Consider the following 13,234-nt stretch of genomic DNA (forward strand, 5'->3'; position numbering starts at 1 on the left):
ATGGAGGAACCATAGGAGATGGCAGTCTACCAATTATTATTGCAGTTGTTTTAACACAATTTAAAACTAAACCATTATCTAAAAACCACCTTTTTATAATCTTAAAATTACTCAAAACCACTCTGCAGGAAATTCAGCATTTCTTTCACTAGGTAAGTAAAACTGCAGCTCATCTGCATAGATTTTATATACAACATGCAAAGATAATATGATCTGCACAAATGGTTGCATAAAAATTTTAGAAAGCACTGCAGAAAGTGCAGAACCCTAAGGCACCCCAATCAGACTGGAATACTAGTTTGAGCAATCTCCTTCTCCATTTGCTTTCTCACTCCTATCACTTAAATAAGATCTAAACCACTGTGATACAGTTCCTCCAATTCCAATAAACCATAATCTTTCAAGGAACCTACCATGATTAACACTATCAAAGGCAGGTGCAATGTCAAGCTGTACCAGAATTCCAGATTTATTAATGTACAGACTACAATGAATCTCATCTAATAATGAAACTGTTTCAGACCACATTTCTTCCTAAAACCAAATTACGCTTTATCCAATATATTAAATTTATACAAGAAATCATTTAGTCATCCCAATACCCACTTTTCAAGCAATTTTGCGACAGAAGGTAAATTAGATATAGGTCAATAATTAGATAATACATCTGAAGCAACTCCCCAAGTTCTTCTGCAGCAGTCTAACAACTGCTTCTTTCAAAAACAAATGAACTTCACCACTAGTTCAAGATAGATTTATTATTTATTATTTATAACAAATAATAAGAAAATACTTAACCTTATTTTTAATCAAATGGACATGGTGTAAACTACATGTTGTAATCCATATACTAGACATATTGTTGAAGAATATGAGGAGGGATTTAAACTAGAATCATCTAGGATGGCTTAATAAAGCACTAAGGTAAGTAGAATATTAAATACTTGTATAGAAATTGGAAAAAAAGAGCAAAATTTGGAAAGCCATGTACACTAATGCTCATAGTATGGGAAATAAAGTCCTGGATCTAGAGACAGTCATAGAAGAGGCTGATTTAGATATAAAGGCTTTCATGGAGACATGCCACCTGGAAAGCCATGACTGGGATATAGTTATACAGAACTAAAATCTACTTAAGAAGGACATATTAAAAAAAAACAATATTAAAGCAACAGCACTGCTGGGCTTACAAGGTAAGAAGGCTACACTGTAGGTTAATATGGAAAGGGGGAATGGAACATCTATCTATATTGGTGTAATATACAGACCTACATCACAAACAAAAGAAATGGGTAGAGATTTAATGGAGGATGTCCACAGAATTGCTATGAAAGGGGATGTGCTATTGCTGGGGGATTTCAATCTACCGGATGTTGATTGGGACATCCCAGCTGTATGACTTCTAGAAGCACAGAGATCCTGGATTCTCTGCAAGGAGAAGTGTTCTGTCAACTGGTAACAGAACCCATATGGGAGAGGGCAATACTGGACCTGGTGCTTACCTACAGAGACAGTATCTCTGATGTTCTAGTGGATGATCATCTGGGGATTCAGTGATCACTGAATGGTGTGGTTCAGTATTAGAGCACAAGATATGAAGGTTAATTCAAAGGCGAGGGTCCTAGACGTCAAGAAAACTAACTTTCTTAAAATGGGGAGTACCTCAAAGAATTGTTAGCTGGAAGAGAAAATCTAAGGGAAGTAGAAGAGCAGTGGCAAAACTAAAAGTAGATATTATAAGAGCAATCAACCTTTTTGTTAGGAAAATAAATAAAGGAAAGTAGAAAAAGAAGCCACTAAACAATTTCTGAAGTAGCTGAAAAGGTATGGGAAAAAAAAAAGGATAGCGTTCATAAACTACAGATTGCAGAAAAAGGAAGACTGTCGACAATATCTGGAAAAATTAAGAAAAGCTGGGAAATTAGTCAGGAATGCAAAAATTCAAATAGAAGAAAAATACCAAATACGGTGAAACAAGGGGACACAATTATTTATATATTAGTGATAGCAGGAAGTGCAAAAGTGGCATTGTGAGATTCAGAGGTGAAGGGGAGGAATATGTAGAGGCTGATGAGGAAAAAAGCAAAATTGCTTAACATATATTTCTGTTCAGTATTCACTGTGGAAGGGCCTAGAGCAGGACCGCATAAACGAGCATAAATAAGATTGGAAGTGAGGTAAACCTCAATCGATTTTCAGAATAGTGTGTTCAGGAGGAACTAAAGTAAACAAAAGGTACTAAGGGAACTTAGAGAAGTCCTGGAAGCTTCGCTGACTGACTTTTTCAATGCTTCTTTAGAGCTGGGAGTAGTTCTAGAGGACTGGAGATGGGCGGATATGGTTCCTATTCATAAAAGTGGAAGTAAGGAGGCTTGGAACTTCAGACCGGTTAGTCTGACCTGCAGTTTTTGGAATCCAATGGATTGCAAGATCCGAGGCACCATGGTTTTACCAGAGGTAAATTTTGTCAGAGGAATCTGATCAATTGCTTTGATTTGGTGACCGGAAAATTGGATCAAGGGAGAGAGCTATATATAATGTACTTGGATTTCAGTAAGGCCTTTGACCTGATTCCACATAGGAGACGTATAAATAAATTGAATGTCCTTGGTATAGGACCTAGACTGACAGACTGAGTTAGAAATTGGTTGAGTGGGCGGCAACAAAATGTATGGGTAAATGGAGTTTACTATGAGGAGGGGGGCATTATTAGTGCTGTGCCTCAGGGACTGGTCCTTGGCCAATTATTTTCAACATTTTCATGAAACACAGCAGAAGGACTGTTAGGAAAGGTTTGTCTTTTTGCCAAGGATACCAAAATCTGCAACAGGGTAGACAGACAGCAAGGTGTGCAACACCTGAGGAGGGCTCTAATGAAGCTTGAGGAATGGTCTAGGTCTGGCAGCTAAAATGTAATGCCAAATAATGCAGAGCAATGCATTTAGGCTGCAAAAAACCATGGAGAGAAACAATTTTTGAGGTGAAATTCTTCTAAGAGCAAAAGAAGAGCGGGATCTGGGGATGATTGAATCTGATGATCTTAAGGTTGCTAAACAGGTTGATATAGGGACAGTAAAAGCCAGAAGGATGCTTGGCTGAACAGGGAGATGAACAGTCAGCAGAAAAAAGAAAGATGATACTGCCCTTGTATAGGTCCTTCAAAAGAACATAAACAGGATGGAATCTGTCCAGAAGGTGAGTACTAAAATGGTCAGTAGTCTCCATTCAAAAGCATATGGGGACAGACAACGATCTAAACATATACACCCTACAGGAAAAGTGAGATAAGGGAGATATGTTAGAGACATTTAAATATCTCAAAGGTATCCATGTACAGGAGGCAAGCCTCTTTCATTGGAAAGGAGGCCTAGAATAAGGGGTCATGGGATGAGGGTAAAAGGCAGTATACTCAAGAGTAATCTTAGGAAATATTTCTTTACAGAGAGGGTGATAGATGCATAGAACAGCCTCCCACTAGATGTGGTGAAGACAAAACTGTATTTGAATTTAAGAAATCAAGGTATAAATACAGGGATCTCTAAGGGAGTGATGGAAATTACAAAGCTAAATTAATTTGGCGATAGGCAGACTAGATGGGCCATACGGTCTTTTTCTGTTTACTAACAGTCTCTTAGAAATTAACTGAAATGATCCCATCGCACAGTACTCTCCACTATTCTTTCACTCATATAAGTCACATCCATCCCTGAACTAGCCAGCAACTTCCATATCTTTTATTCAAAATAATGGGCTAAATCATTACAAGCAGGTAAAGCCCTATTCCTATTACAGTTAGGGTGACCTATGGCAGTTCTAACTAAACAAAGGTTCTAATGATCTATTTATAGATTTATTGAATAATCCAGAATAATATTTTCTCTTTGTCTCAAATAATATTTTCTCTTTGTCTCAAATAAAGAACATCCATACATCCTGAGAGCATCATCTTAACAATTTAACATCTGATTGTACTCGATACCAGTTTCTTTCAATCTTTCATAAAATTCTTCTCAATTTAAAAATCTTCTCAATTTACTTAATTCAGTGTTAAACCACGAGCTATTTTACTATGCTTCCTCCTCTTAATATCGATCATAAATGTCCATCAAAAATTCATTTCACCACTCAATTGTTTGTTCTAAAAAGGAAAAAAAAAATATTCTGATGTACATGAGCCCAAATATCTAAAGATTTCTCCGGTTCAAAACTTTCATTAACTTGCTTCAATGAACTCACATAATTTTGATTCACTGTATCCACTCTCAGTTCAAACAACAATGGTCAGACCATGGAACAAATATATTCTGAAGATAACTAATATCCTCATTTTCAACAACTTGTCCAGGCCCCATAATTAAATCTAGGATTTGCCCCGAGCAATGAATGGCCTTCTAGACAAGCTGATAAAAACCTAATAGCTCCACAGCAGTTACAAAGTTATAAACATTAGAAACATGAAGATCAGAGTGTAAATTAAAAAGTCTCCTAACTACTAACATTAAGTGTTGAAGATACGAAGAGAAGAAGAGACACAACATTGTTAATATCTAACACTCTGACCTAGTAGCATATATAGAAAGCAAACAATCCATCTATTAACATTCCATCAAAACAATCAATAGCATCAAAGGGCAGTTTCTTCACCTCAAGATCTTGCTTAAAGATAACTAATACCCAAACACCATCTTTTACCTCCCTATGTGTTGCCTGGACACAAATTATTTATTAGTACTAAATCAATCCTTTTACGCCATGATTTAGTTATGAATAAAATGTCTAAATGGAACAAAACTGTTATCTCAATTTCTTTCTTCCTAGCTGATCGTGCATATACCATAGATAACTGAATACCAAAAATAATTATATCTTCACAATTAATAGGATAAAGCAAACATTGCTGATAAACATGATTTTTAATTATAGATTAAGCACCATATCTTTCACACTCAAAAATCACAGGAATAGAAAAAGTATCACCGGCATCCATCCTTATTCTACACAGGTAAACACCAAAATTTAATGTATACAGCCCACCATTTTATGCACAGAAATGACTTTGAAAGTTATCATCTCTATTCAGAACTAAAACAAATGTAAGGTTTCAGTTTTACAAAACACACAGTATATATTTAAAAGAAGTGATATGTTTTGATAATTTTCACATCCTTCCTCAGATCCACTCCACCTCCAGCAATCCTCTATTCATTTACTGTAATTCGCTTAACATTTCACACTTTTAAAGAGGTAAACATTTGGCTCTCTGTACACATATTTGAAGGGAAACTACAGGGATAATGGTTAGGTCCTCAAGTCTTTCATTTCTAAGCTTCACATAATATCTTAACAAGGATTTTCTCTCTGGAGACACAAATCCAATTTCAGGAATGAAAGTAAAACTACCAGAGAGATGCTTCATGGAATCTTCTAGATTAATCATTGAGTTCTAGTGGGTAGAGTGGTCTTCTTTAGTATTTACTAATCCACAGGCAAATCTCTGGGAACTCTAATACTGAACTCTAAGTTCATGGTATGTTGTGTCCTACTTATAAAGCTTTTCTGAAAAAGGTTAAACCCACTTTAAAATGCAATAATACTTCTCATTATACAAACAGCCAGAATAAAATCCAGCTTGATTATTCAGCCAGGAATATTTGAATCAGTTTAACTACTATGGCTGGACACAGGTGGGCTGTATTTAACTTATGATGGGCCTTAAGGTAATTTGTTGAACTGGAGCTAATTTGGGTTTGCTATGATAAAGGCTGTGAAGACTTACGCAGTCAACACTTTTCTATAATTGTTCTTTCATAAGGAAAGGATAAAGTATGTTGTATAGATCGATAAAACAAATTCCTATTTTAATGCATTTTGATTTGGATTTTTTAGACAGCAGAATGTAAAAAATGTTCAGTGTGTGAAGAATTTTACAAGGCACTGTGGAATGAATTTTCAAAAGCATATTCTTGCATAAAACACCATTTTATATATGTATATAGGCTTTTTGAAAATGAGTCTGGAGTGTGAACACACAAAAGTACATAGAGATACAATTTCACATGTACTTTTACATGTACTTGAAAGAAGTATTCCCAGTGGCAGACTCAGGGCAGGGAAACCATTTATAAGAAATCTTTCTAAAGTCAAAACTAGGCACATAAATATACATATGAACATTTACACCTGCTCCCATGCTGATATAAATGTGCACGAGCATGTCACACAAGGGCTTATGTTCAAATGTTAATCATCAAAGCGGACTTACGAGCACGAGTCCTCTTTGAAAATTATGGCTGAAGTCAGCCCTAAGACCTATGTCTGGAGAGAAAAATACATATAACTACCAGCAGAAATAGCCACTCTTCATCTGGGTTAGAGGACACCTAGAGGTCCCCATTGTAGGCAAGGACCATTTTTTCTTAATTAAGAGCTCTATGGATACAACATTGAAGGCTGCAGCAAGACTTGGCTCTCTCAAGGCAAGCACCAAGGACCCACAGGAAGGCTTGTGGATCTTTTTCTCTGTAATGTATATAGGTAGTAGTATGCTCTCACAGGCCAATGCAGAAAGGTATGTTCAGTCTAACAATCTTTCTGCCTGCATCTCAATGCGCATTTTCTGGGTGCAAAACTTGTGCCGATGCAGAAAGGAGTTTTGCAGGTAGCAGAAGTGCATTCCTAAATGGGAGTACTGCTTAGCACCCTCACATGGAAATCCCATGCAAATGAAGGCATTAAGCTATTCTCCCCAATACAGAGAGACTGCATCTGGTCAACATACCTTTTTTAACACTGGAAACTTAACTCCTGGGTCAGGGCTGGAGTTAAGTTTCCAGCACAATAAAAAAAACTGAGAAAACAAGAAAAAAAATTGTCAGGAACTCTCTGGGTAAGTGCCAGCAGCCTCTGCCGCTTAACCGGATAATTACTGATTTATGAACCTATCTAGCAGCGAGAAGCAGCTGCCAGATATCCACATAAATCAATACTTATCTGGCGCAGTTCACCGCTACTTAGCTACATAATTACTTATCCGGTTAAGTAGCGGCAACCCACACTAGATAGTTGGGTAAGTACTGATTTATGCGGCTATCTAGCAGCTGCTTGCCGCTGCCAGACAGACGGAAGGATAAGTCTGTATTTATCCGGCTAAATAGAGGTGGCAATAGCCTGTCAGGGATGCCTCCATCCTCCATCCCAAGTTAAAATGTGAGTTTGGCCTCTGTAAATTAATATTTTAAAGTTTTGGCAGGTTTTCTAATTCCCAATGCATTAGCATACCATTAGCTTACTACATCGGGAGTTCAAAAATAATAATAATCTGGGTGCTAAAAAAGTGTGTTGAAACCAGCAGACAGTTTCTTAGCACCCAAATTACTGCATCGGCCTGTTCATTCACTATTATACCATGATGAAGTTTACAAGCACAATGTGAATACTAATCAAAGCTAGTTTGTGCCCCCTCAACACCCACTCTGTTATAGAAGCTCGAGGGAAAGGAAGGAGTGAAGAGTAAACTGGCTTGAATTAGTATGCACATAGCTTTTCCAAAGCTAACTATGATATCAAAGAGCATTCAAAGAATAACACATGTTGCAGACAACAAGTAACTCTCCCAGCTACAGATTAAGAACATAAGAACATAAGAAATTGCCATGCTGGGTCAGACCAAGGGTCCATCAAGCCCAGCATCCTGTTCCAACAGAGGCCAAACCAGGCCACAAGAACCTGGCAAGTACCCAAATACCAAGAAGATCCCATGCTACTGATACAATTAATAGCAGTGGCTATTCCCTAAGTAAACTTGATTAATAGCAGTTAATGGACTTCTCCACCAAGAACTTATCCAAACCTTTTTTGAACCCAGCTATACGAACTCCACTAACCACATCCTCTGGCAACAAATTCCAGAGCTTAATTGTGCGCTGAGCAAAAAAGAATTTTCTCCAATTAGTCTTAAATTTGCGTCTTGTTACTTCATGGAATGCCCCCAAGTCCTTCTATCTGAAAGTGTAAATAACCGATTCACATCTACTCGTTCAAGACCTCTCATGATCTTAAAGACCTCTATCATATCCCCCCTCAGCCGTCTCTTCTCCAAGCTGAACAGCCCTAACCTCTTCAGCCTTTCCTCATAGGGGAGCTGTTCCATCCCCTTTATCATTTTGGTTGCCTCTCTCTGTACCTTCTCCATCGCAACTATATCTTTTTTGAGATGCGGCAACCAGAATTGTTCACATTATTCAAGGTGCGGTCTCACCATGGAGCAATACAGAGGCATTATGACATTTTCTGTTTTATTAACCATTCCCTTCCTAATAATTCCTAACATTGTTTGCTTTTTTGACTGCTGTAGCATACTGAGCTGACGATTTCAAAGTAATATCCACTATGATACCTAGATCTTTTTCCTGGGTGGTAGCTCCTAATATGGAACCTAACATCATGTAAGAATATAAGAAAATGCCATACTGGGTCAGACCAAGGGTCCATCAAGCCCAGCATCCTGTTTCCAACAGTGGCCAATCCAGGCCATAAGAGCCTGGCAAGTACCCAAAAACTAAGTCTATTCCATGTAACCATTGCTAATGGCAGTGGCTATTCTCTAAGTGAACTTAATAGCAGGTAATGGACTTCTCCTCCAAGAACTTATCCAATCCTTTTTTAAACACAGCTATACTAACTGCACTGACCACATCCTCTGGCAACAAATTCCAGAGTTTAATTGTGCGTTGAGTAAAAAAGAACTTTCTCCGATTAGTTTTAAATGTGCCCCATGCTAACTTCATGGAGTGCCCCCTAGTCTTTCTACTATCCGAAAGAGTAAATAACCGATTCACATCTACCCGTTCTAGACCTCTCATGATTTTAAACACCTCTATCATATCTCCCCTCAGTCGTCTCTTCTCCAAGCTGAAAAGTCCTAACCTCTTTAGTCTTTCCTCGTAGGGAAGCTGTTCCATTCCCTTTATCATGTAACTACAGCAAGGGTTATTTTTTCCTATATGTAACACCTTGCACTTGTCCATATTGAATTTCATCTGCCATTTGGATGCCTAATCTTCCAGTCTTGTAAGATCATCCTGAAATGTATCACAATCCGCTTGTGATTTAACTACTCTGAATAATTTTGTATCATCCGTAAATTTACAGCAAACTATTTTTTATAATACCGTATTTTCTGGCGTATAAGACGACTGGGCGCATAAGACGACCCCCAACTTTTCCATTTAAAATATAGAGTTTGGGATATACTCACCGTATAAGACTACCCTTCTGTGTCACTACATAACCATACTGTATGTGGTACCCAGTATACAACAACCAGCCAATCACGGCAAGCGATGTACCTTACCGGCGATTGGCTGGTTGTTGTATACAAATCCTGCTTGGATTGGTCAGCTCTCCCTGCTTGCCCAGCCCTCCCTGTCTCCAAGACTATCAGAGCGGTAACGCATCCCTCTGGCCCACCCTTGTATCCTATTACCGGTACCTCCTTCTCTGCCTTTCAGATCTCGCTCCAGACGTGCATGTGCAAGATCTGAGAGGCAGAGAAGGAGGTACCGGTAATAGGATACAAGGGTGGGCCAGAGGGATGCATTACCGCTCTGATAGTCTTGGAGACAGGGAGGGCTGGGCAAGCAGGGAGAGCTGACCAATCCAAGCAGGATTTGTATACAACAACCAGCCAATCGCTGGTAAGGTACATCGCTTGCCGTGATTGGCTGGTTGTTGTATACTGGGTACCACATACAGTATGGTTATGTAGTGACACAGAAGGGTAGTCTTATACGGCGAGTATATCCCAAACTCTATATTTTAACTGGAAAAGTTGGGGGTCATCTTATATGCCCAGTCGTCTTATACGCCGGAAAATACGGTATTATAAAAAATGGTTTGCTGTAAATTTACGGATGATACAAAATTATTCAGAGTAGTTAAATCACAAGCAGATTGTGATACATTTCAGGAAGATCTTGTGTGTCACAGGGGCTACCGCTGCCATTGGTCGACCCCAGTGACATTGTAAGGGCAAAGGGCCGTCGGCGCCATTTTGATTGCTGGCAGCCAACGGCCCAAGTCCAGGAGATCGCTCCCAGACGGCTCCTGGACCCCCGCTGGACCACCAGGGACTTTTGGCAGGTCTTGGGGAGGGGGGGTCAGGAGGGGGGGGTTGTAGTAAATTAATTTGGTAGGTCTGGGGGAGTCAGGAGGGTGGGGGGTTTTGTTAGATTTTTATTTTTTTTTTTTATATTCGCTCCATAAGACGCAGACATTTTCCCCCCCACTTTTGGGGGGAAAAAGTGCGTCTTATGGAGCGAAAAATACGGTAATTATTCGCCCTATAAGACGACCCCCGGCGTATAAGACGACCCCCGACTTTTGAGAAGATTTTCAGGGGTTAAAAACTCGTCTTATACGCCGGAAAATACAGTAGTTATATCTATATCTCTGCATATATACATTTACATATTAATAATCCAGTATCTCTCTACATACATATACATATATATTTAAATAATACCGCATTTTTCTAATGAAAAGTTTGGAACCTGACTCCTCTGGGTATTAGGTTGGAGCCAAATTATCTGGCATTCAGAAAAAAAAGTGACGGCATGGCTATTTACCAGCTTGTACGCCTTGGGGGTCTTGGGTGTCAGAACTGGCAAAGAAGTGGCTACTTATCAATTTGGAAGCTCTGGGTTTGCTGGGCCTTTTCGATTGTCTGTGATGGGATTGTTTTATATTTATATTGCTATTTTATTATTTCAGTATTTTATTTTATGCAGTATTATGATTTTTGCAATTAGTTGTGTGTTTTCATTGTTGTACAATGCACTGATCAGGAATTCCCTGCAGGTGCAGTATAAAAGAACTCAAAAATAAAATAAAGTTGTGCTACAGGCAAGAACTGTTTAATTATTAACTTTTTGGGGTTTGTAATTATTAAACTCTCCATCTCTGTTAGGCAAATTGGCTGTGCCCATTTTTTTTCTTAATACTACTGCTCTGATTCTTTTTACAACACAATTATCAGAAACAAGAGACATACACAGTGTTTGTTTCATGTAAAGCAAACCATACCTGACTTCAGTGCGAAATGATGCATCACCCCTTCTTGTTATTTCAGATATTCTGCTGAATAATCCTTCACAAATGCGAGGTATTAAGCCAGAATCACCCTGTCAAAATGCATGTTTTACACTCATTAAAAAAAATTCACCAGTGACAAGGACTTTACATTACACATTTTCTATGCAGAAAAAATAGGTCTAAATGAAAGAACTTGTCTTTTGACCAAATTATTTTTAGATGGAAAACTGTTAGCACATATCTATTGAATTTACATGAAAAATGATACATCTAAAACATGGAACTTTAAACATTCAGTAAATGAACAATGTGTGATTACATAATAGAGAAAGAATGAAAGGCAAGGAGCAGATTCCAGCTAAAACACACAAGTTGCTGAAATAAATGTGAAAATATTAACTTTAGAAAACAGAGGCCAAAACCTGTTACAAAAATTAAACTATGTTAAAAACATGTGCTTGCCATTAATGTTGCATTTACTAAAGGATATTAATAAGGCTAAACCTCTCAAGTTTCCTTAAAAAGGTCAGCAACAATCCAAAGTAACCTTCTAGGTAGTTGCCAAAAGACCTTTGATCAATCACTGATCTTGCCCTTTTTGGAAGCATCTGAAAGTGTTCTTGTTTATAGAAGCATTTTGCAATAATTTGATTTGAATGTTTTAATGTAGCTGTAGAATATTTCAATTTTTATTCAGTGTTTGTGTTTTGTCATATAGGATTATGAATTTAACTATGTAATCTGCTTGGCTGGTCTGCTGTAGGCAGAATAAATGTTTTAAATAAATTAATAAATAGTTCCTCAGCTCCCACAGCATACCTTAGTCCAACTCCAGAGCTGAGAAAAATCTTTGTTGCAGAAGGGGATAAGAAAGAGAGAAGGAGTGCAAGAATAACTGGTAATTCCCCTGTTTTCAGAGAACACCCCAGATAATCAACTTTGTTTTCTCTGAAGACATGGAGAATCACCAGTCATACAGATGGGACTGCCTAGATAACTGTTGTCTTCAACAAATAAGAGGAAAACAACCACCAGCATTTCACCAACAGGGCAATAAACTGTCATTGGTAGGTTTAAACTCCCCTAGTCTTGCTGCCTTTTTTACCCAAGACAATTAATCATAACAATCTGACTAACAATTGGGCTCTAAACCTCAAAAAGACCTTGGAGAATGGTCTAGCACCGGACCAATCCAAACCTGCTGTCACAGAGAGACTGCCTCTAGATCAGATGTCCCCAAACTCAGCCCTCAAATATGGCAATCCAGTCTGATTTTCAGGAGTTACACATTGAATATTGAGATTTATTTGCATGCCCTGATTCCATTGTATAGCAATAGAATTCTTGCATATTCCTTGTAGAAATCCCAAAAAACAACTTGCTTGTGACCTTCTTATCTAGATAGCAACTGGATGTGATGGTCTGAGCAGAAGTGCATAGAGAAGCCTTGCATATCTCCTACAATTTTAGAAGGGCTAGTGATGCAGTTATAATCCGGCTGTTATGGGCCATGAACATGTTCCCTAAGATTAGACCAGATTGCATATCCTTCACTTTTGCCCAATCTGCTATCAAATTAAAGCTCTCATTGGCACAGCAATCCCAGGCTTCTTGGGACAAAGAGAAAGCAGAGTTGCTTACCTGTAACAGGTGTTCTCCTAGGACAGCAGGATGCTAGTCCTCACACATGGGTAACATCATCGGATGGAGCCCGGCAAGTAAATCTTAGGTCTGACTGGCACACTGAGCATGCACAGCAAACCACTATCCATGCATCCATGCAGGGTCCCTCTTCAGTCTCATAACAGAATTACAAAAAATAAAATGACAGAGAAGAAACTCAACTCCACGGGGTGGTGGGTGAGTTTTGTGAGGACTAACATCCTGTGGTCCTAGGAGAACACCTGTTACAGGTAAGCAACTCTGCCTTCTCCTAGGACAAGCACATGGGTGAACCTGGGTGAACCCCTAGCTGCTCCCAAACAAGAAACAAGACCAACAGGTACCCAAACAGGTGCCAACGGGCACAACAACAGTGATACTGTTGGTAACAGAGGGAAAAAGCCTGAACCCGAAAAATGGGCCCAAGGCAGGAAGAGTTGGGTTCTACAGCTGAAAGAGATTCCAAAAGTCAGTCTCGCCA

General features: G+C 38.7%; 1 protein-coding gene across 1 annotated transcript in view; it reads right to left on the minus strand.

Annotated features, from left to right (window-relative positions):
* KIF16B (kinesin family member 16B) overlaps window positions 1-13,234 on the minus strand; it is a 742,061-nt gene that overhangs the window by 582,026 nt on the left and 146,801 nt on the right. Inside the window, 1 exon segment of the mRNA XM_029596778.1 lies at window positions 11,083-11,180. Coding sequence (XP_029452638.1) covers window positions 11,083-11,180 — 98 coding nt within the window.

Source organism: Rhinatrema bivittatum, chromosome 3 (assembly GCF_901001135.1).
Source record: "Rhinatrema bivittatum chromosome 3, aRhiBiv1.1, whole genome shotgun sequence".
NCBI lineage: Eukaryota > Metazoa > Chordata > Amphibia > Gymnophiona > Rhinatrematidae > Rhinatrema > Rhinatrema bivittatum.